The sequence below is a fragment of the Rhipicephalus microplus genome, chromosome 7 (assembly GCF_043290135.1).
Source record: "Rhipicephalus microplus isolate Deutch F79 chromosome 7, USDA_Rmic, whole genome shotgun sequence".
Lineage (NCBI taxonomy): Eukaryota > Metazoa > Arthropoda > Arachnida > Ixodida > Ixodidae > Rhipicephalus > Rhipicephalus microplus.
Window position 1 is genome coordinate 30,141,205 of NC_134706.1, and position 24,714 is coordinate 30,165,918.

Here is a 24,714-nt window from a genome sequence, read left to right on the forward strand (position 1 = left end):
GGTAATAGTGCACTTGAAGTTGTGAAAGACTATGTCTACTTAGGGCAGGTAATAACCGCAGAGCCGAACCACGAGATTGAAGTAACTAGAAGAATAAGAATGGGGTGGAGCACATTCGGCAAGCACTCCCAAATTATGACAGGTAGATTGCCACTATCCCTCAAGAGGAAGGTATATAACAGCTGTATCTTGCCGGTACTTAGCTACGGAGCAGAAACCTGGAGACTTACAAAGAGGGTTCAGCTTAAATTGAGGACGACGCAGCGAGCAATGGAAAGAAAAATGGTAGGTGTAACCTTAAGAGACAAGAAGAGAGCAGAGTGGATTAGGGAACAAACGGGGGTTAAGGATATCATAGCTGAAATCAAGAAGAAGAAATGGACATGGGCAGGGCATGTAGCGCGTAGACAGGATAACCGCTGGTCATTAAGGGTAACTGACTGGATTCCCAGAGAAGGGAAGCGGGCTAGGGGGAGACAGAAGGTTAGGTGGGCAGATGAGATTAAGAAGTTTGCGGGTATAAATTGGCAGCAGCAAGCACAGGACCGGGTTAACTGGCGGAACATGGGAGAGGCCTTTGTCCTGCAGTGGACGTAGTCAGGCTGATGATGATGAATGCAGAGATGAAATCGTACTTATGTACATGATTTGGTGCAGCTAAGGTTGACAACACTTTGCATGCGAAAGGCAAAGATGCTGTTTCCTCAGCCCCTCCTCCTCTTTCAACTTCTGCAGAAGCCCGACTGATGTGGCGGACAGAGGTGCACTCTTTTCGAGTCCCGAGTTACAAATCTGCCTCGTAGTTGTCAGTATATATGAACATCTGAACTTTTGGATGCTGAAAATTTTCGGCATCCAGTTTTTCATACCTCCTACCCCAATATCTCAAGTTTGAAACGGCATTAGTCGAGGCCCAACCTCTGCTGCATCTGTCATCTCTATGTAGGAACCAGCGTTTTCCCGAGTAAAAACATTTGCGACCGTAGCAAAGCCTGAAAGACAACTTTGCTGCAATGCAAAAATGTGATGGGGCAAAGCACATTGAAAATCTGAAGGGGCCACTGCCAATTGAACGTTGACTGTACTTGTCTTCGTGTAGATTGAATAATTCAGTAAAATTCCATTGTGAATCGAATCGAATAGCAAACGCCACTCCGAAAAATATTCTAAAGTTCGAATATTCGCACACCCTTAGCCATTTAAATTGAAATTTCTAGCTTACTGTCGAGTTTTTCAGTTAGCGGTGTTCTTGGGTGATGTTCTTTTGTTTCTTTCCACGCACACAAAAGGGCATAGTTCACATTGAGTTCCTGAACTTCCCTCTGCAGATAACATAAAGGAGAGTGACAACGCCGCCAGGGTCGCAGCATAGCATTTGCTGCGGTGCATGCTGATAGAAAAATTCGTGACACTGCCACTACTGAAAATTCGCAAAGATTAAGCCATGTATGCAGAAAGCCAGTCTTCATCAAACCTGACTTCATGGCTTGCAGGATCAAGCAATATCGGGGCATTACATGCAAAGCAGGGAGTATAAGCAGGTAGCCTTCCCCGAAAGTCGCCAGGCCACTGTGTAAATGATGACTAGCTAAACTGCTAGACTCTAAGTCAGTGTTCTCATAACACATCTAGCACTCTCAAACCATCCATCTAGTGTGCCAAGCTGCTGGCCGATAAAAACTATCTATCTGAGGAATTCTCGTGCACTAGGTGGCTTCAAAAACTTTTGACAGGTTTAGTACCAAGTGCATGTTATTCGTGTAAACACTCAAATGAACACAGGAAGTGAGGAAGGCACGAGTTCAACAGGAAGCTCAGCTAAATCCAAGCAGCAAAGCACATAGTGGCTTTAAAATTTCTGATTAAAACTGTGCTAGGCACAATAGAATGTCGTCATTACTCTTCTTATACGACCACGAAAAATAACGTAGGATCTGGGAGAATATTATTTATTTATTTATTTTATTTATGAATACTGCAACCCTAACATAGGGTTTTAGCAGGGTGGATACACATTTGCTAAATTAACAAATCGGCAAACAAGTAAATATAAAACAGGTGAGGTATGTACACAAAAAGACAATGGTTTGCAATGAACAGTCATAAGGGCATATAATGAAATCAGCGCTATATTCAAGTTGGTCACGAGTGGGGAATTGCTACAGTGATAGAAATAAAAAGCAGGATCACATATCAGACACTCACTGCTGGAGCTGCGCAGCAAAAAGATTCAAGGAAGACTGGGAAACAACTTCATTACTAAGGTTATTCCATTCGATGATTGTCCTCGGAAAAAATGAATATTTGAACGTGTTATTACGGGTGGAGAATGGGGTTATTGTAAGGGAATGCCTCTGTCTTGTGGCATATCCCGTGGAGAAATTAAGTATGTGTGATAAGTCTAACTTATAATAACCTTTAACTAACTGAAAGAAAAATTTCAATCTTAATACTTTATTCCTTTGAGTAGGTGTTGAAAGATTGGCTTTTGATAATAAACGTGTTATTGAAGTGCGGCCGAAACTGTTATAAATAAATCTAACAGCTCTCTTTTGAATTTTTTCCATTTCGCTAATGTTTTTTCTGGTGTGAGGGTACCAGATTATGGAAGCATAATCTAAAGAAGGTTGAACAATTGCATTAAAAGCAATAAGGCGAACGGCGGGGGTTGAAAGCTTGAGAGCTCGTCTAAGATAAAATAGCTTGTAATTGCACGAGCTTATTACAGTATTAATATGTCTTGTCCAGTTTAGGTCATTCGAAATCCAAAGACCAAGGTACTTGTAGTGATGTACCTCCTGCAAAAAAACATTATTGGCTGAATATGCAAAATGAAGAGGGGTACGTTTGTGGGAAATTTTCATGAAAACAGTCTTTTTAAAATTAACTGACATCTGCCATTTATCACACCAACGAATGACCTTTTGAAATGCGTCGTTTAAATGAATTTGGTCGGTATGGTTTTCAACTTCCGAGTATAGAATGCAGTCATCCGCATATAACTTGACTTTTACAGGTATATCATGCGATATGTCATTTATAAACAACAAAAAGAAGAGCGGCCCAAGCACGGAGCCTTGGGGCACTCCCGAGTCAACCGGTACTGTACGAGAACAATGTTCATTGAAAGAGACGTATTGTTTTCGATTCAAAAGATAGCCAGAAATCCAGTTTAGAAGCTGGGTATTTTTAAGAATTAAATCAAGTTTGAAGAGTAATTTATTGTGTGAGACCGTATCGAAAGCTTTAGCAAAATCCATAAAAATTGCATCTACCTGTTTTCCGGAATTTATAGATAGCGCAAAATCATGTACTGTTGTTACCAGCTGAGTACAAGTAGAAAATCCTTTCCTGAATCCGTGTTGTGAATCTGACAAAATATTGTGCTTATCTAGGAAGTCTGAAATGTGCTTATGTATTATATGCTCAATGAGTTTACAGGAAGTTGAAATTAATGAGATCGGCCGATAGTTAGTAACAGAATGGGGATCTCCACTCTTATGTAAGGGCTTGACTTTAGCAGTTACCCAGTCATCCGGAACTTGACCATCTTTCAGAGATTTAGAAAAGAGAATTGTTAGGTACTTTGAAACCCATTGTGCGTAGCGCTTTAAGAACTCATTCGGTATTCCATCCGGACCTGAAGATTTCTTAACATCCAGTTTTAAAAGCAGATTAAGAACTCCCTCTTCACTTATGATGATATCCGGAAGGGGTGGGCTTGCCACATCAAATGTTTCCAGGACACCGTTATCCCTCGTAAAAACAGATTTAAAATGATCATTGAAAGCGTTAGAAATAACAAATGAATCACTAGTTTCAACACCATCAATTACAAAAACATCAGTAGTCACAGTATTAGGCGAAATTAAACTCCAGAACCTCTCGGGAGACGAAGACATGAGACTCGGAAGTTGTTGGCCATAATAGCGTTCCTTATCAGACACAACATTTGCTTTCACTTGAGAAGCAAGTTCAGAAATTTTTTGCTGGAGGATACCTACGTCTTTAGAGCACCGTCTTTGATTTTTTAAACGTTTGAGCCGTCTTCGCAACTGCAACGTTTCCCGAGAAATCCAGGGGTTCTTTCCTTTCGATTTTTTTACAATACGAGGAACAAATCTATCAATACACTCATTTATAAGGTCTTTGAAACGCTTCCACAGATAATGAATATCAGCAGTGCAACTCGAAAAAGAATCAAATTCAAATGCTAGTAAATCCAATATTGAGGTGTCATCAGCACGTGAAAAGTTTGGGAACGAGACCACCTTGCAATTTTTCTTTAAAACAACATTAGTAAGCGTGAGTATTACAGCCTGATGATCAGATATTCCAGGGAGAACAGAACAGCTAGCTTGGGCAGAGATTGAGCCACTAATGAAAAAAAGGTCTAGAATTGAATATGACGTCTGATTACAATTGTCGCAAATCAGTCTGGTATGGGACTGACATTTGGCAATGCACGTGCAGGAAAAACGTAGCGAACAGGGACGTATTAACGGTTTCACCGTGCTGCGTTGAGAATGAAATGACGAAGAAGCAGTGCAAGAGGTACATGTCGGCACCTGTACCGACAACTTACGGCGGGACTGCGCAGCTTGGCGATGGCCTTCCAGGCCTGGCTCAGCACTTGTCGTCGCTGGTCCTCGGGTGGGTCGGCCAACACTAGGCACAGCCCCAGCGTGCGCAGGAGCACATGCTGCAGACATGAAAAAAGTGTGAAATTCCGGGTCAGCCTGGAAGTTGAAGAATTAGCAGCGATATGTACACGCACACACACACACACCTTGGGGAACGAGGCATCGTCGCAGTCCCTCATGAGGCTGACAAACTCGAGGGCCCGATAGGCCACAAACTCGGGTCGGAAGGCAGTCATGATGGAGTTGAGCAGCAGGGCGCTGTTGCACTGCGCCTTGCATCGTGCCAGCACCTGGTCCAACAGGTTCTCGGAGGCACCGTGGGCGACGCACTGCAGGATCCAGTCCAGCGCCGGGCAGTACAGGGTCAAGTAGGTGGACAGGTCCAGCTTCTGCTGCCGCAGCAGCTGCTGCACCACCGGCCGCTCAAGCTGCACAAGAAAACAATGTTGCCAAGATCAAATGGAGTGCCATCATACAGAACGTTATTTAACATTGAAAAGATGCTTATGAGGATTTCCACAAATACACTATCAAAGTTCACTTCTGTTTCAATGCACAACTTCAATTAAAGAAAACGTGCTGAAACTTTGAAACTATAGCTTTGTTCAAGGTCATTATTGTTAGTAATGAAATAGATTTTAACGACATGTTTGAACGTTATAGAATTTCAGTACCATAATTACACAGACATTACTGTGCAATTAATTCATTCGTTCATTCATTCATGCTGTGCCATAGCTTAGGGTTGGTTATCAGAACGATACCACTGCTCTGGTTAGCTTGCACATTTACAAATTATCTTAGCTACTTTCTTTGGCATGAAAGATTCTCATTATTTTGAAAGCCTTCAACAATTACTCCGGGTAGGTAGGCTGCAACTTCTATTTGTGAGTTTTGCTAATGGTTAAAATTCTGCCGTTTTTCACCAAATTTCAAAGAGCTATATTGGGCCTGTGGCTCTCACACAGGTCTTTAGAACATGTGCTTGTGGAGTAAAAGCACCACCTTACCTGAGGATATGTGAGTAGGAACTGCCAAAAATTCTCTAGGACATGTTCCTGGACCTCGGGGGCAACCGACATGCCAACCTGAACAGAAACAATAATAATGGGCTTAAGTGCTGTTTGGCTGTAAAGCCAAAGACGAAGCAGCAGACGCAGCAACGAACCCTGCAGAGGTAGCACCGCGCGTAAGCAGCAACCAGAGGATCGCCTATGCCACAGATGGTGCCCGTCAGCCGGAGCAGTACCCCCGAATATTCTCTGAAATGACCAAAGAAGGCTGCAGTTTCATCGCAAGGTCTAAGCAAGAAATGCACTAGCGAAAAATAATACCATACGAAGTACGGTTAGCGGCTAACATCTGCAGCAGCTAACCTCGCCTAACTCTACAATATTCTAGCCTAAGGAAACATGACTGTGGCAGTCTGCTGCACTGGGCCAAGCAACCTTCAGGCTTTAAATTAATTGCACAATGAGCGATGAGGGATAAGGTTTGGTGAGCACATACGAATGCATGAGCCATCTGCTAATGCCTGTAAGGATAAGCAGATGTGACTGCACACAGCTGAGCAAAGTGCACAACCACACGGCCGCCTCTCCGTCCCATCAACCTTTCATGCAACCAAAGACAACCAGCGTGTTTTCTCTGCACTAGATAAACTTTTGTTGCCAATGTTCATATGATTTCACAAGCACATAGATTATACAACACTTGAAACAATGTCATCGATCTGGACCTAATACGGGACATAACAGCATCACCGAGGGCAAAGAAGCGTCAAGAGTGTCCATATAACTGCTATCGCAATACAAAAAGCCACACAAGCCAGTCATTTAGTACGCAGGTGTGGAAGTTACGCCGACAGGTTTAACGTCAGGGGCATACAAAAGCATATGTACAGTGCCCCCCTTGTGCATGCCTATCTCATTGTCATGTTTTTCAAACCCGCTATATTGTACAACCAGAGCTCCTATGTCCATGCACATTAAAAACAATACAGGTATCTCATACAGCTACTGAATGCTGCCCTCCACTAAAGAAAACAGAAGCAGCATGGTACTGTGAGAAACAGTGCCATTCCATAATTTCTGCCGGACAAATGTTTGTATCACCTAACTCAAAACCATTGACACTTTACACGAACCCATGCTAGATGTTACGACAACTAAAATGGTGTCACTGCTAAGATGCTAATAGACACCATTTTATAATGAATGCAGATTATGGTGAAGCTCCTTGTACTTGACTGTGTTATAACAAAATTGGACTGCATAGCTACAAGGGCTGGTTATGAAATCGGAATAATGATTCTCGGCATATGTGCCTGCATCAGATGGCTGCTGACCTTCGGGTGAGAAAGCTGCAGCAGCGAAGGATGGCCGTTTCCACGTAGAACCGGGGGATGAGCTCGCGCACCGAGGCTATCTTGAAGAACCAGTTGCGGCACGTCTCCTTGGCGGACTCGGGCACCTGGTCTGGCGTGAAGTCCGCTGCGAGAAAGCGCCACTCTTAAAAAACAAGTACAGCCAAGTTGCACTTGGGCTGAATTAGTTATGAGCGAGTAGCACAACTGCTTATTTCGTTAACCTGCACGCACGAGCATGGACCACCGAGTTAATAAGCACCGATTGCTGGCCTCCCCATGTCCGGTTCCCAGAACAGCCTGGCATGGGGCATCTACACAGGAATGTTCGTCAGGCAGATGTGCCCATTCTCATTCATTTAGCCGCCATGCTTCATTAAACAGCATTTACTGACTGAGTGGTCGATGCTCGTGCGTTCAGGTTAAAAAACAAAAATGGGCGGCTGTACATGGCGCCACTGAAGCCATCTTGGCAAGGCTGCCAAGCTGATGATGACATACTTCTGCTGTTGTCAGCTTCTGAGCAGGTAGACGGATGAATGATACACCTCGTCATCAGTATCAAACAGGCTCAGGCATGCCATCTTCTGGAAGTTGCAATGCCCCCCTCAACTTGAAGTCCATGATGTGGAGCTGTACATTCTATGTTCTACTTCTGCCATGTGTAGCTACCAGTGAGCAGTAATGGTGAGTCTTATTTGAGTTTGGATGTCAAAGAAAGCTATTTATCTAGAGCTTTTTGTCACAGACAGCTATTTTTGTGACAACTCCGCACGGATTCTAGAGTCGATTTTGAGCTTAGGCACCTTTTCATGCTTGTGGAGATAAAATATATCATAAGTGCACACAAATTTTGTGTTTAAGTGTGTGCACAGCCTTTTCGACTTCTTTGAAAGCTGTCTGGAAAAAAAAAATATATATAGTTAAACCTGGATGTAAAGAAATTGATAATTTCCCAAAAAATTTCGTTATAAAAAGGATTTCGTTATATGCAGGTTCGGTACGAAAATTCAGAAAATACACGCAAAAATTAAGCAAAAAAGGGACTGAAGGCAGAGCTAACCGCAAACACTCATTTTGCAGTAAAAACGGATTCATTATTCCAACAGCAATTATACTGACACTCGCAATGGGTTTCTGCCGTTTCTGTTCCGTGCATCGTACCTTTCACGAGCGGGTAAATGCGCGCGAGCGCTGCTGAAGCAGAGATCAAATGAGTCGGCCCATGCCTATCGCCTGGAGAGTGCATAACTTCTTCCGCGTATTAGAACTGTCGTCGAATGTTCAAACAGAAAGTAAACCACCCTTCTTGAATGAGCACGAAACAATGCGTGGAGGGGGGAGGGGCATTGCTCGAGTAGCAATAATGAACTTGGATTTTAAGGGCGGTCACGATCGCTGGCGCACGTGCTATCTCGGGAAGTATCAGTGGGGTTTCAACGTGAAGGAACTGTGTGAAAAGAGCACTTCTCCCTGGAGTGGCCGTGTTTGCTCACACCAGCATTTTGTAGGAATTCCACGATATCGGATCCAAAAGAGTTGACTGCAAGCCTTACTTCTTATAACATTACATTTTTTTTTTGCTATCCCGTTCATTACATTGCATTCAACACGCCATCATGTTGCCAGAACTAATCCGCTAATAGCGAAAGCTACCGGCCTGCGAAGTTGCGGCGCGGTGCAAGACGAAAGCACGTGACAAGTCGACTTCTGAAGGTCCGTCGTCAGCGTGGTCTAAGAGAGTTTCTATCAGCGCCTAATCTGACGCTCCCCCCGATGGTGACGACACAATTGTTCGAAATTAAGAAAAGTTAGAGCTTCGCTACAAGGGCGAAGCAATGAATGCGATAGCAACAACTTGGGACGTAACGCTGAGAACGGCAAGCAGATTGAAACGTGCAGCGCACTACTCACACACAAATGACACATGAAAACAACATACACAGGATGAGAGCCAACTAATAATGTTTGCCGCTCAACACTTAACGCGCTGTTTAAACAAAAATGAGGCATGAAACGTGCCTTCACAGGTACAGATATGAGTGCGAACCAGAGTCCGTCAATATTTTGGTGCGAACTAACAAGTGCCCCAGTTATTACCTTGCTGTGTTTGAAATATGCATTCTTTTCACAAACAGCGCCTGTCCAGCGAGAGACGTGATCTTTGTGCGCCCGGCAACTAAAAGCAATTGTTCCGGCCAAAGGCCCGCAATTCTACCCACCGAAGGATAAGCGCGTGCGCTCAAGCATCTACCCCCCTCCCCATTCACACAAGTATGTGTGAAAGACAAGCGCCTGTCGGCGCATCGTGACGAGCTGGCGCCGAGCGCGGGCAGTTTTTTTTCCCCTTCAGCTTTAATACATATACGGTGAATGACCGTGGCGGCGACGGCAAAAAACCTGTCGAGACTGTCCACATAATTGATATCCCCATAAAAAAACCCGCTATGCTCAACATCGTCGGGGGCCACACCATGCGCGCGCAGTGAAACTATGCACGAGCACATGGTGTTCAAAACGAAGAGTGAACGACACGGACAGACACAGATACCGTAGAAAACTATTCAGTAAAGCGCCCTCCATATTGTCACGAGGTCGTGACGTGGCCGAAGACAGGAGACTTCGTGTTGAGATTTAACTGTTTATTTGGGCGAACCTGTGCCCGGTAAACGGAAAGTCCAATTACAGCAGCAGTCTCGCACAGATAGCAATCTCGGACTGATAGCGGCGAACGGAGCGTCGGCCTTCGATCAACAACTGACAAGCGGCGAAGCGCGTCGGCATTTATACCCTTGCCATCGAATGTTCTAGCGTTATCGCTGGCGGTGGCGTAGGTTCCAGAACAATCTGTACCGTTCGCACAGTGGGCGTGATCTTATTGAAATGATCTACTACAGTCCGGAACCTTCTCAAAAACTGCAGGCGCGGTTTGCGCTGAGAATCGTGTGGTGTTTTGTGACGATAACAAAAACTTGGGAAATAGAACGTGGCATTGCCCCCCTCTGAAAAAAGGCATCGTCCCGATGCTTTAACTAAAGATGAAGGTACAATAATAATGCAAGAAAGTAAAATGAATAAATTACGATACAACAATACAAAAAAAAAACACTGTTTCAGTTTGTTAACGCGCATGAAACGGCTTGAGGCGCGCGACATGGACGACTTCAGGTCGCGATCGGCGTCGTTGAGAGTTCGTGATGCCGTCGGGGACAACCTCGTAATCAAGTGGGCCGAGACGTCGAACCACCCTGTACGGTCCGAAGTACCGTCGCAGAAGCTTTTCACATAGTCCACGTCGGCGTATCGGCGTCCACACCCAAACACGTTCACCGGGCTGGTATTCCACGAAGCGTCGTCGAAGGTTGTAACGGTGGCTGTCGGTCGTCTGTTGATTCTTGATACGGAGACGCGCAAGTTGTCGGGCTTCTTCGGCACGTTGAAGGTACTCGCTCACATCGAGGTTTTCTTCGTCGGTGACGTTGGGTAACATGGCATCGAGCGTCGTTGCCGGGCTTTCCGTAGACCAATTTGTATGGAGATATCTGCGTCGTCTCCTGCACCGCCGTGTTGTATGCGAAGGTCACATACGGAAGAATGGCGTCCCACGTCTTGTGTTCGACATCGACGTACATTGACAGCATGTCGGCGATCGTCTTGTTAAGCCGCTCGGTGAGGCCGTTGGTCTGTGGGTGGTACGCTGTCGTCCGGCGGTGGTTTGTTTGGCTGTATGCCAAGATCGCTTGAGTTAAGTCGGCAGTGAATGCCGTTCCTCTGTCGGTGATAAGGACCTCCGGGGCGCCGTAACATAGGACGATATTTTCGACGAAGAACTTAGCTACCTCGGATGCACTGCCTTTTGGCAGGGCTTTTGTCTCGGCGTAGCGGGTGAGGTAGTCGGTAGCTACCACGATCTACTTGTTTCCGAAAGTCGACGTCGGGAACGGCCCCAGTAGGTCCATACTAATCTGCTGGAAAGGTCGGCAAGGTGGATCAATTGGCTGCAGAAGTCCCGCTGGCCTTGTCGGTGGTGTCTTGCGTCGCTGACAACTTTGAAAGGCCTGCCGTAGAGGTAGGGGCGAAATTTCGACGTAGCCCAGATGATGGCGAGGCACTCCTTTTCTGTTGTGGAATAATTAGCTTCTGCTTTGGATAGCGATCGGCTGGCGTAACTAATAACCCTTTCAAGTCCGTCCGCCCTCTGCACAAGAACGGCGCCAAGACCTACGCTGCTTGCGTCAGTATGTATTTCTGTCTCGGCGAATTCGTCGAAATGGGCAAGTAACGAAGGCGTCTGGAGGCGATGTTTAAGCTCCTGGAAAGTGTGTTCCTGTGGCGTTTCCCACTTGAACTCCACGTCGGCCTTGGTAAGGTTAGTGAGAGCATCGGCGATGCGGGCGAAGTTTTCAACGAACCGCCTATAACAGGCGCACAGGCCCAAAAATCGGCGCACGGCTTTCTTGTCAGTGGGCGGCAGGAAGTCGGCGATGGCGGCTGTTTTCCGTGGATCGGGACGAACTCCAGACTTGCTGATAACGTGCCCCAGAAACAAGAGCTCCTCATACGCAAATCTGCACTTTTCTGGCTTCAGTGTGAGTCCGGAAGTCTTGATGGCTTGAAGTACAGCTTCAAAGCGCCGAAGATGCTCGTCGAAACTCGAGGAAAACACGACGACGTCATCCAAGTACACAAGGCAAGTCTGCCACTTCAATCCTGCCAGTACTGTATCCATAACGCGTTGAAAAGTTGCAGGCGCTGAGCAAAGGCCGAAGGGCATCACCTTAAACTCGAAGAGGCCGTCCGGTGTTATAAACACCGTCTTCTCTCGGTCTCTTTCGTCGACTTCGATTTGCCAATAGCCAGTCTTGAGGTCCATTGACGAAAAGTACTTGGCGTTATGGAGCCGATCAAGTGCGTCGTCTATTCGTGGGAGAGGATACACGTCCTTTCTTGTGATTTTGTTCAGGCGGCGATAATCGACGCAGAAACGTAAAGTCCCATCCTTTTTCTTCACTAACACCACGGGGGATGCCCATGGACTCTTGGACGGCTGGATAATGTCATCCCGCAGCATTTCATCAACTTGTCTCTTCATGGCCTCACGTTCTCGCGTCGAAACCTGGGTTGATGCATGACCATCGTGGGCTGGGACGCTGCGGTTGTCATTGTCGCTGCAGTCGCGGTCATGGCCTTGGTCTTCCGCGCCTTGTCTTGTAGAAGCCCGTGCTCTGGTGGTAGCTCTTGCTGTCAGCGACTTGTTCGCTGCTCCTGGTTGGCGTCGGTGTCTTCTCCGCGACGTGGGCTGGGTTCACGGCTTGACGGGGGCGTCCGGTACATGAACGAAGCAGCACCTCCACCAGATGTCACGAGGTCGTGACGTGGCCGAAGACAGGAGACTTCGTGTTGGGATTTAACTGTTTATTTGGGCGAACCTGTGCCCGGTAAACGGAAAGTCCAATTACAGCAGCAGTCTCGCACAGATAGCAATCTCGGACTGATAGCGGCGAACGGAGCGTCGGCCTTCGATCAACAACTGACAAGCGGCGAAGCGCGTTGGCATTTATACCCTTGCCGTCGAATGTTCTAGCGTTATCGCTGGTGGTGGCGTAGGTTCCAGAACAATCTGTACCGTTCGCACAGTGGGCGTGATCTTATCGAAATGATCTACTACAGTCCGGAACCTTCTCGAAAACTGCAGGCGCGGTTTGCGCTGAGAATCGTGTGGTGTTTTGTGACGATAACAAAAACTTGGGAAATGGAACGTGGCAATATTCAGCGCGACCCCACATACGTGGCACTAACTAAATGCGTGGCACTGCCCAACCTGGTCTTGTAACATTGGCGCTGCAAAAGCGCAAAAATAGTTCTCTCTTTTTTTTTAATAGGAGTGGGGGGAAGGGGGGGGGGCGCAACTGCGCTTGCGCCCGTGGTGGCGAGAACGACGGCAATGCCAGCTCATGGGGTGCAGGCGCGCCTGCATGCCTGGCGCTTACCCGTGCGCAATACCAAACGCTCGCTCTCGCCTGCTGAGCCACGCGCGCCGCCGCAGCGGCGGGGCAGCTGCGGAAGATGTATGCTCGTACCAAAAGCCAAAATGCGGAGCAAAATTCCTAGTTTGCCTGTGGAGAAAATTTATTATATCAAGGTTGTCTCCCGCTGTTACTCTGTTACATAGGGGTCGCAAATACATGTGCTTCTATGGAGCAACGACGGGGAATAGAAAAACTTCGTTATATCGAGGAATTCATAATATGGAGGTTCATTATAAGCAGGTTTAACTGTATTAACGTTCAGGAAGAGTGGCTACTTGATTGTTAAGCTGCTTGAAAAAATATATATATATGAACGTTTAGGAAATATGGCCACTTCATTGTCTTCAACTTGATCAGGACACCGTACGATTCTATTAATAGAAATTTTAAACAATTTCGCACCTCTTTTGGAAAGTATCAGAACCACACATACAAGCGGCAGTGTCACTAACCTGGAAGGGGGACGGGCACCTTGCTTCCAGGCTTGAGGTACTCAGCCTTGGAGTGGATACGCTGGTACACCAGCTGGCCTGTGCATGAAATACCAACTAATGACAACACTTCACACATCCTACAATCGCATACATACTGCTTAGAGAGTTAACAGCGCTACAAGGCGGAAATGCAGGCAAGCGGGGGTAAAAGAATGACTGAAATTTCGACGACACTTTCGATGCAATAGTGTAATTGGGATTTCTTGTAGAGTTTTTATCAGTCCTTTGTAACACAGTTTCCTACAACACCGACTAAAGGAAATTGTAGCACTGTGATCGCTCGGCCACCATGAGACCGATAGGCAGAACAATGATTTGCCAACTCTTCGTACTTGCGGCTTCCAACGCAGTTATGACCTTGTTTATGGTTCTGCTTTGGATTCCATTTAGGATAAAAATATGGCTCATTGTGAATCTTGTGAGCTGATTTGAATATATTGAGCATAAGAGTGTCAGGTGGTGAAGTGCGACTGCAAAACACTCGCTGAACTTCGTCTTGCAACAAAGCGGTTCCAGGCCACACAGAGCAACGCATTAATACAGAGCAATTTCACGTGGGTCACTAAGGTTGCACAAGCAAGTCAAGCACATTCGTACATCCATATTATAACAAAAAAAGAAATAAATGATTATCTCATATAACCTAACAAATCGAAAATTTTTTTGCTGCTATTACATTTAGAGTGACTATCAGATATACAAAAGTTAGTCCTGCATGAGATGCTACGTTTTAAGAAAAACAACATTGACCATATGCATTTGAACATCTGAAATTCTCAACTCTTGAGCGCAAATAATTAGGTCTTCGAGGGTACAGATGTCACTGATCACAGGCTGATCACAGGCTGGGGGGGGGGGGGGGGGGGGGGCGGGCTACACTGCTTGAGCTCACCGAAGTTGTCCAGAATGTCGGTGATCAGGACAAACTTGCTCGGGTAGAACTGCACCACCGACGTGTCCACCAGAAGTTTGGAGCACTGCATCGATATGCGCACATACAAGCGCATCGCTGTGAGCTTTCGAGAACACGGTGAATACACATGACCAAACACCGGCATGTATGCCAGTGCAATGATAAAATGCACAAGTGAAGCAGCATCTCGCACCAGCTCTCTGCTGCACATTCCAGGACGAGTGCATCGCAAATTCTCAGTTGCAATATTGTCATGCTCTTGTGCTGATACACTCAAAGCTCATTAGTATGACAAAGTTGCACCTGGCACGGAAATAAGTTTGCTATATCTGGAAATTCGTTATAAAGGTATATCCTTAACACTGTGTTTATTGCAGGACTATTTTTCATTTACCTTGTTATAACCGATATTTCATTTCATTTGGGTTCGTTAAATGGATGTTAGAGTGTACCACTCAACAGGCGTCATTAACCACGTTTTCAGGTAATCATGAAATGACTCGAGTATCAGAGTTTATTGACTCACAAATCGACTGCTGCAAGAATTTCATTTCTCAGATCTGTCAAGAATGAAGGTGTCATGGGGATCTTTCACATGCTTTTTCTTTTCTCTTGCCAAGCTGGAAGCTAGACAGCAAGGAATGGTGTGGGGAAAAGAAGTTACGCCAGCACGCATCGTGACCTTGAGAACACGTGATGAAGTGCGATCACTTTCTCGTGTTATGATTCCTGTCTGTGTTTGCTTCCCCGTGTAATGTTGGAAGACTGTGAAGCACACGCGCCAACATGTGGTGGCAACCTTTGCCAGGAAGCTCATTTGATTCGAATGCCACTCCCAATTTATGTTGGCTATTGGCCAATCGCGTGCTATTCACGGTTCGAAGTCAAACAGTGACGACAGCGCAGAAGAGAGTAAAAATGGGTTTGTGTATCGCGATTGGGTACCTAAAAAGTCTTAATTTCTCGGCCCACTTGTGCACTCTGCCAGCTGCACACGACTGCAGGGTATGGCTGAACTGCTTATAGCAGTATTTGCTTGCCACAGAAAGTGTTTACTCGCCTCGCCACAGTGGTGTAGAGGATAAGGTACTCGGCTGCTGTGCCGCAGCTCGCAGGATCGGATCCCGGCTGCGGCGGGTGCGTTTTCAATGGAGGCTAAAATGCTGCAGGCCCGTGTGATTAAATGTGGGTGCACGTTAAAGAACCCCAGGTGGTCGAAATTTCCGGAGCCTTCCCCTACGGCATCTCTCATAATCATATGGCGGTTTTGGGACGTTAAACCTCACATCCTCACATGTCAATCAATTAATCAGAAAGTGTTTTCTCACCTAGCTTAATGGGTGGTTCACGAACCAACAAAGGCTTACGTGAACGCTTAAAGCTACCATAAGAAGCAAGGATTTGGGATCACGTTCACGAAGCTTCTCAAGTCTCATTTGCGAACTAGCCGAGTCCACCGAGATCCATTCACGGGAGCCGCACGACACTGGAAGAGCCGTCGGACCGCCTCACCTGAATGGCAATCTTCAGTGCGCGCACACGCTGGTCTTGGTCCCACGCCTGGCGCAGGGCCTGGTGCAGCTCCTCGATGCGAGTGGTGTACTCCTGCTGGGACAGGTTCAACATCTCCCGCACCGAGCCCTGCATCGAGTGGGAAGGGTTACGTTCGAGCCAAAATGACACTCTGATGCCTGAACACTTTAGATCGCATCTGGGTTGATTCTGTACGTCTTGCTACGAGACGTAGAATCATCCGAAAAGGTCTAGATCCAATGAAACAGCTCGCGCAGCAATAAGCTGCCCTGGTGCCACACTAGATAGCAAATGTGCCTGTTTCGCCTGAAATTAGAAAGGCAGTAAAGGGGACCTGAAACTACGAGGATGTATAATGAACCATCAACTGAAATTTGTTGCAACTTGTTTCTGCCGCCTGATTTTTTTTGTGTGTGTAGTTACTTGCTGGCATTTCTTTTTCATCTACAGTAACGTTTTAAATCACACAATTGTTAACCTTGCAGCAACATGTACATGTGTGTGTATAAAGGTGGCTATATTTATACGTACATATATATTTCTGACAAACAGGGAGAAGAGGGTAGGGGCCACACCTCGAAAATTCGGTGGCGGATCCTAGCCCCTCACCAAAACTTTTTTACAGAAGCATAAAAGCCTGTTGCGCCTGCACTAAACGCACACCATAAGGTCAAAACTTATGTAACTCAATGCTGAAATCAGGCATGCAGACTCGCACACAACATCAGACTTACTTCTTCGAAGTCGTCCAACTGCTCGAGCCGATTCTTGACCTTATCCGTCACAGAACTCTGCGTCTTCACCACCACTGCACAAACATCGTCACCAAACACGGCTCAGAGACAGGAAGAAGGATGAGATGACATGAAGTGAATGATGGGGAAGTTATTATAACGGAAGACGCCACCAGTTAGATACCATATGCACAGTAAATGGTAGAAGTAACGGGTGAATGAAAACTGGAAAGATGAAAAAAAAAAGCATGCGAGAGGGAACACAGGATATCCTTGTCAGTTGGTGCCACAAAATATCACCGTCACACACAGAGATATGCAGTGTTGCACCGTCACAGTCTGTCGCACAATCCAGTATGCTACAGTAAAGCTGTTGAACAGTGCCCAGCGGTGGGAGGAGTAATAGGCACATCAAAATAGCGAATTCCAAGAGAAAGGAGGCAAAAAGGTACAGGCAATGGCTGTTTGCATCGGTATCACTCCCTGTTGCATCACATGCAAAGATATGAAGTGTCATATTGTTCGTTCTTAGAGTCGCAATATGATGCATCACAGTGGGCGGTCACAACGTGCAGTGTTGCACAGTCACAGTCTGTGACACAATCCAGTATGCTACATTGAAGCAGTTAAACAGTGAACCCAGAAATTTTCACACGGGGTGATTAATAACAACAACATAACTAGCGTCGTACACCGAATAGAAAATAGGCAAAGATGCATCCTACATCAGAGTTTCAAAAGAGACATATGGCAATAGCAGTCGGCTGTCACTCAGAACAGTTAGCTATGCAGCCTTAACAACCCTTTGGAACACGCAGTCACAGGTCGCGTTGGTAGAGGCAACATAATGCACAGGAACCTGTACTGATCATAATGCAGACGGTGTTAGTATAGTTAGCTTGAATACCGTGAAGCCCTTGAAAAGGCTCATCTACAGCAAAAGACATGCACTGGCTACAGAGTTTGAGGCCTTTGCAAAGCACCGGTAGATTTCTGACGGGCACAAACTAAACGTCATAAGATCGTGACAACTGACTTGTCTGCCTTCACCATTCTTGTTAAACACAACATTAATGAGAACTAGCAGACAATGATGCCAAGGAAAGTATAGGGGATGTAATTAGTAATAATCGTTTTAGCTCTGATATATGAATTGCACACAGTCGAAAGCTTATGTAGTAGTTTCTTTTGGGAGCACTCATTTCCATAACTGAGTCGAGGTCTCGTGACCAACCCTACTGACCACGCAAAGAGCAACTCAAGGCAACTGAATGCTCAACAGTACTGGCTGCGATTCAAAACCTTTGCACTGAAATGCCTTGCCTTTGCACCAGAACGCCACATACTACTGACGCTTTTTGCACTTGCTTGCACTGCTAAGATTGTGGCGTCATCGGGTTCTTGCAGTACCTCAACATCCAATGTTGCTAACCAGTTGAGCGCAATTCAAGCCACAGAGCTGTTGCATGACCTTCATAATTTGCAATTGTTAATGTGCTCGTTTGTAACACACATACCTCGCAGATCTTGATGTAAAGTGGAACGCACAATTACCTTTCTCACCACCAGAAAGAAAGCTCGTGGCAATGGAAAGCTTTTCGGCAGTCGAGTACTTGGCCAGTATGCCAGCCTTCTTGTTCTCCCACGGCTCGAAACGTGGCGAGACCGCCTGCCGACTGCGACCCTCCTCGGCAACAGAAGAACTCGGCACGTCCAGATCCTGCGCATGGTCATTAGTAGAATCTTAAACAAATTGAAGAGACCTTATGTTCTTTTTGTCATGACAAATTATGAGGTACGCCGTCTTGTAGGAGAGCGGGTTAGTTTTTACCACTCGAGGTATTCAACTTGCATCTATTATATCGGTTTACTTGGACTTTTATGCATTTCATCAAAATCGAAGTGACGATACGACTGCCAGGAATTGAGCCCGTGACTTTTAGCTTAGCAGCGCAACGCAGCATCCACTGATCAACCACAGGAAGTCTTGGATAGACCCAGGAAGGCACCATTTTTCTAGGGCATTGTACAGACAAGTCAAAGTCACACTAGAATGGTTAACAACCACACAAGAGCAAGAATCTACGAATGGCATACAATCCAAAATTTAATTGCATTGTCAAAGTTAAGCACTTCTGGCATTCACATCTACTGCCGTAATAACGATGAATAAGTTCACATGAGTGACTTAATAGACACTGATAGAAAAACACCGTTCTAAGTTCTCCAGAAATTTTAGTCTACACCAAAATTGTCCCTTTTACAGCGAGAAATGGCTTGGTAGGCTAGAAAAGACATAAGATGCATCCTCATTGCTTTGAAGGTTCTAAAAATAGCTCATTAGAGCATCTATATATATCTAATGCTTAGACAGAAATTGCACTGAGGCAAAGCATACAAAACGATAACTCTGACTTGCGTGAAGTCTCATACCAATAGTGACGTTCTGACAGCAACTTTAAAAAATCTAACTTCGACCTTTGTTTTGACTTCCGATAATCAACTTTTTACCCAAAGAACTGCTGAAAATGGACTCCTTAATCAACACATTATCACTTTCAGCAGGCCAAATATTTTCTTAGCCCTGCTTTAACACACCTGTTCAAAATGTTTCAACAAACAGAACAGGGGCTTCACTTGTCTTGACACTTCAAGCATGCAAGATACAACTAGAGGCAACACTTCGGTAGCATTGGCTACTTACCGGCTGCTCGCTGGCCATTGCCGAAAGCGGGTCGGCTCCCTCGCTGATGGACAGAGGGTCGGGACCGCTCCACGACGTGGTGGTCAGACGCAACCGCTCTGTCGAAGACTGGCGCCGCTGCTCCTGTAAACACCACTTGTCGTGTCGTATCTCTTTCAGTAGCGGTGTGTGCAATAGTACATGACAACGGCGCAGTGTGCACTTCACGGGCCCATCAAGTTAGTGCGCTTCCAACTCCAAAGGAACATGCTCGAATGCGACACCTCCTGAGCTTGGCCCAACGGCGATTACCGTCGACGCTTTTAACCAGTAAGTTTACAAGAGTGCACTCCGGCGGCCGAAGCGCGCTTGATGTCCCCTGTTCTTTCAAATGGATATAAAAATGTTGTGCATGATTCTACAGGCTTCCTGAGCGTACAACCAGCACCCATTTAATGAAACTGCACTACCGATCGCAGCTGATGATCACTTTGCTGAAAACACTACCGTGTTCGACAATTGTCTGATGCGCCGCGTTCCAGGACCAATGTCGAGAGTATTATATTTCTTTGTTCAAAACGAACACAACCGAAAAACAAACTGGGCCTGAATTTCGAGCCTCATATTTGATTCCCTTAAAGCAAGACTTGAAGATAACTAGCTGCAAAATATTTAGATATTACATTACACGCTAATTACAAATTATTACTGAAAACTGTGCAACACAGTGTATTGCCTCAATCATTTGCTTTCTTGGGATGTAATATAGAGTGCCCTGCAATTATTTTTCATGGATTTAGCACAGTTTTAGACAGTACACCACAGTTCATGCTTGAGGGCAATATACTTCACAGGTATACCAGCCTTCTTGTTCTCCCATGGTTCGAAACGTGGCGAGTCACAGGAGAACATATATTATGCGTACAGTTATAGGCCAGGTTGTAGGTTATAATTACAGGTTTTGGTTATAGCAACAGTTATAATATTCAAACAACTGCAATGTCTACATTGGCATCATGGTGAAACTAAACTATTCAACTAAACATTGAGCACATTTACCGCAATACTTGCAGCATAAGAATTGAAACAGCTTGTGCCATAAAGCTTCTAGAGCCTTGGTGTTGTTTTTTTTTCCCTAACGACAAACACCTCCTCACAAATTCTGCAGTGTACAAATTTCAAGCTACGTAAATATCAACAAAACATGCAAGAACTCAAGCACGACTGATTGACTTCTGCGTGGCAGCTCGGTCCCTGGCTTTTCCCGTCGTAAAAGGTGCAAAGCACTGGACTTTCTTTTTTACACTTGTCAAATCTATATTGCTTTCCTTTGCAGACTTATTCCTTCCATTGAGGAACTCTACCTATGTGTGGGTGTTCGTATTTTCAAAATTTTGCATTAACAGTCAAGAGTGCCTGCTTACGTAGCTTATAGGTACTGTTGCAAAACCTAAAGTAGCGTCTTTTAAACAATTTTCTACCCATAATATTCTTCGGGAGCATTTTCTCCCTACCTCATGTTCTTTTCATTGCAATAAAGCAAGCTTTGATTTTTTTTTCTCCAACGAGCTTTCTCTGAATTAAAGTAGCTAAATGAGACAGGCCAGCAGTGTTTTAAATTTGCAGCGGCATAATTTTAAAGGAAATGAAGTGAAAATAATTGTCCTGATCTCGTTTGTGCTAGCTTTTTTCTTGGGCCCAGTTTGTCATGCTGCTGTCGGTTACAATAGTGAGAATTTTTCATCATTACAGTGATAAATTTAACCTGGCTTATTTTTTTGCCACCTCTTCGTGTATAGGAAAGAAAAACATTTTGTTGTTGTCAAAATACACAGCTCATGTTAGGTACAGTTTGAGTTGAATATTGAGAATACAGAGAAGAGTGGATGTAATCTATAGTACGGGCAGAATAACACAATATATGAATCTAAAACAAAGACTAGAAATGTTATAGGGGTAGGTTTAAAACAGCAGCTTGTGTAAAACTTAGCTGCCTGCGCAGTAAATAGAATAATATCCTCTAATGATAACTACATATACGAAACATATAACTAACAACATTTAAGACATACGAAAACCTGCATGGTATTTCTGTGCGAATGGGTCAGTAGGTTAGCCAGAATGTGATGTAGATCTAAAACTCCAATTTAGGCAATGTTCGGACCTTTAAGCTTCCCCTATAAAAGCTGAACATGGTAGCAATATCCTGTCCCTAGTGCATACTTTGACCACTTTTTTTTTATTGTATCATGTTACTCAAGAAGTTTAAATTGTGGATTACTGCAATTGAATCGATAAAGCTGTGCGGAAAATAGTGTATTGGCTGAAACGAACTCTAACCAAGGTTGCTCACACGATTCCAGCATTGCTTGCTAACAAAGGCTATCTAGTTAATCAGGGATAGCTAAAGGTAATGTCAGCCCCGCCGCGGTGGTATAGTGGCTAAGGTAGTCGGCTGCTGACCCGCAGGGCGCGGGTTCGAATCCCGGCTGCGGCGGCTGAATTTCCGATGGAGGCGGAAATGTTGTAGGCCCGTGTACTCAGATTTGGGTGCACGTTAAAGAACCCCAGGTGGTCTAAATTTCCGGAGCCCTCCACTACGGCGTCTCTCATAATCATATAGTGGTTTTGGGACGTTAAACCCCACATATCAATCTAAAGGTAATGTCAACACATTTCTCTCATGAAGGCATACCAACAGACTCGAATCGGAACGCTCGTGCATTTGTCACGACTGCAACAGGTTCACTGAACGAACTGTGCATTCTTACTGTGATGACATTGGTCCTCAGTGGGTGGTCCGTCACCTCTTCCAGAGTACCCCGACGCTCCTTGCGCTCTGTCTCATAGTTGATCACTCTGCTCTCCCTAAGGAAGAAGTGCATTAGATGTCAGTTGAATCGTACCAGTACTTTGCAGTAGCTATTCTAGTTGAAAACACATAATACAGCGAAAGTTTATTTTGTGACAATGTGCTCGGCCTCTTCAATACACTTTGTTATGACATACAGAAGCTCAGGGGAAGATAGGGGCTTAGAGTGATGAGAAACCATTGAATGGAAAAAGTCGCTGGAGGCAACATTTCAACAAGAACGGCTTGCAGCTATGGTGAATACAAGTTCACTTGTTGAAGCATTGGCTCCAGCGACAGTCCCTATTTCAACTATTTTTCAACCACTTCACCATGCAGCTGATTTGGCTTTGAGGAATGCACGCCATAGTGCTTGTAATACGGCCTATTGTAAAGAACGCTCCGGTGCACAGTCGTCATTGAAAAAAGGCACGTGTAATGTTTGGAGGTATCCGCGATTGTGAGGTTGGCTCAGAAAAGTGTGCTAGTTAACCTTCCATCTATTAATAAAAGAAAGAACTAGAACATTTAGGATAGATAAACGGCCTTTAAGATGATGTGTGACACAGCCACGAGTGTTGGCATGAACGCGGGTTGTCAGAAGTACAAGTCTGACGTCCATAAATCCAGTCGTCAGAACCGTGCTTGTCCTTTTTACTTCTTCTACTTGCGTTACATCCCCCACGCAGTTTTATTTTACTTTCAGTGTTGTACCAACTAGCCTCTAACGCACTTCACGAAAGTTTGGAGACCATTAGGTCCGAGGAAACGCTCAATTCCTCAGAAATTTGCTACTGTATACGGTCGAACTGCACAGTATGTGAGGTTATTCACTTTTCAAAACAGGCCATCAATTTAAATGTAAGGCTGCCTGCTGAAGCAGGGACAATATTCAGCTTTTTCTTGCATATCGTAGTCTGTGAAATTTTGCACCGCGTGTACATGCATGTAGTACAAATATAGAGGCGTTCAACTGTACACTGGACAGAGATTCAAATAGAACGAAGCCTGGCAGCTAGCTAGCTGTATTTAAGAGGCGCTAAATGCCTGCCTATGTTACGAAGCGCATCAGGAATAAAGGCAGGACAATGGCAGCCTTGAATAAGACTTGTCAAAACGTCGATCAGTTTCAGTACGCACCCTCTGTTTACGAATTTCTCGTCGAAGTGCATCAGCGAATGACGAGCGCGCCGCGCCTTTTCAAAGAGCCTCCACTTCAAATGAGGTTGGCTACGACGAGATTCAGCTTGCGGCATTGTATGCAAACAAGCACCATGCGTATCTTGATTGTGTGGTCTTGAACTAGATAACAATGCTTGGTTTGGAACTGTCCATACGTGATATATCCTGATACTGACGTGATTGCTAGCTGTTTGTAGGTGCGATCGGACGTTAATGAAACTCTCACTTTGTTTCTAGCTGTGTACCAGCGAGTATCGAATTGGTACCGGTACAAACTAGTAGAAACCAGTTGGGGTAAGTTATATATTCGCACCTGGGCGAATTAAACCATGCGTGAGCAACATCAGTTGCACAGATAGCACGATCGGCTTCTCGAAAACATCAAAATCAAACTTTGGAGCAGGGTACAGCGAGCTGAAGGGCAGTACGTCCTCTTGATGTCGTGAAGAGGCGACACCGGGATTTGAGGGCATCAGTGCGCGGCTCAAGGCAACAGGTGGCTCTAAAGAAGATATGCACGCGATGCAGGACGGTAACTAATGGTTACACAAAAGACGCGCCTAAGTTACTGCCTGCAGTGCTAGCGCCGCATCTCAGCTCGGATATTTTGATCACCGGTGTGACACCAATCGCGCGATCGAAATGAGGAACTCCGGCAGCTGTACACACACATGCAGTGCAGTGACGATAAAGCGGGCCAACTTTGACGAATCAAATAAATACTTACCAATTTATTGTCATATCCGTGCGAAAAACCGGTGAAGCGCCGCAAACATCGGCACTTCAGCAGCGCGGTCCGAGTGCGCTGGCCGAGATCGCCTTCGTCTCAAAGACTGCTTTTTTTCTCGCACGATAATTGCGCTCACCGCCAAATAGTTTGATCAAAGCCGAGCGGCCCGAGCAAGCGACAAGATCGTAATTCGCATCAAAGGAATTGCAGGCTTCAAACGTAGCACGGAAACAGAAACCACTTGGCACACATACACACCACCCCCCTCAATCGCGCGCGTAAGCGACCGCAGCGCCGCCCGAAGAAACAGAAACCCGCAGAAACCGGGTGTGCTTCTTCAAATGATTGCATAGGTGGCACAACATATGTAATCTTAGAGTCTATGAATTTGGTGACTAAATCAGATTGTGTGGAAGTAATGTGCGGCTAAATATTCGGTTCAGCTGTCTCCTTAAGCACGTCTGTGCCTTTCTAAAACTGCTCATTTATGTGACTTACGATGTTTCGCCCAATTTGATTTTTTTATGTGCGGTATCTTTGCATGCGTCTTGTGTTGG

The 24,714-nt window shown here is 45.4% G+C and overlaps 1 protein-coding gene across 1 annotated transcript in view; it reads right to left on the reverse strand.

Annotated features, from left to right (window-relative positions):
- LOC119180186 (VPS35 endosomal protein-sorting factor-like) overlaps positions 1 to 24,408 on the reverse strand; it is a 38,012-nt gene extending 13,604 nt beyond the window's left edge. Inside the window, exons 1-13 of the mRNA XM_037431328.2 lie at positions 24,155 to 24,408; positions 22,166 to 22,262; positions 19,416 to 19,538; positions 18,266 to 18,431; positions 16,712 to 16,785; positions 15,957 to 16,085; positions 14,424 to 14,508; positions 13,490 to 13,567; positions 6,991 to 7,135; positions 5,812 to 5,905; positions 5,654 to 5,731; positions 4,790 to 5,071; positions 4,586 to 4,702 (exon numbers count right to left, since the gene is read on the reverse strand). Coding sequence (XP_037287225.2) covers positions 4,586 to 4,702; positions 4,790 to 5,071; positions 5,654 to 5,731; positions 5,812 to 5,905; positions 6,991 to 7,135; positions 13,490 to 13,567; positions 14,424 to 14,508; positions 15,957 to 16,085; positions 16,712 to 16,785; positions 18,266 to 18,431; positions 19,416 to 19,538; positions 22,166 to 22,262; positions 24,155 to 24,168 — 1,482 coding nt within the window. The 5' untranslated portion in view covers positions 24,169 to 24,408. The remainder of the gene's footprint in view (positions 1 to 4,585; positions 4,703 to 4,789; positions 5,072 to 5,653; positions 5,732 to 5,811; positions 5,906 to 6,990; positions 7,136 to 13,489; positions 13,568 to 14,423; positions 14,509 to 15,956; positions 16,086 to 16,711; positions 16,786 to 18,265; positions 18,432 to 19,415; positions 19,539 to 22,165; positions 22,263 to 24,154) is intronic.
- Between the last annotated feature and the right edge of the window lie 306 nt (positions 24,409 to 24,714).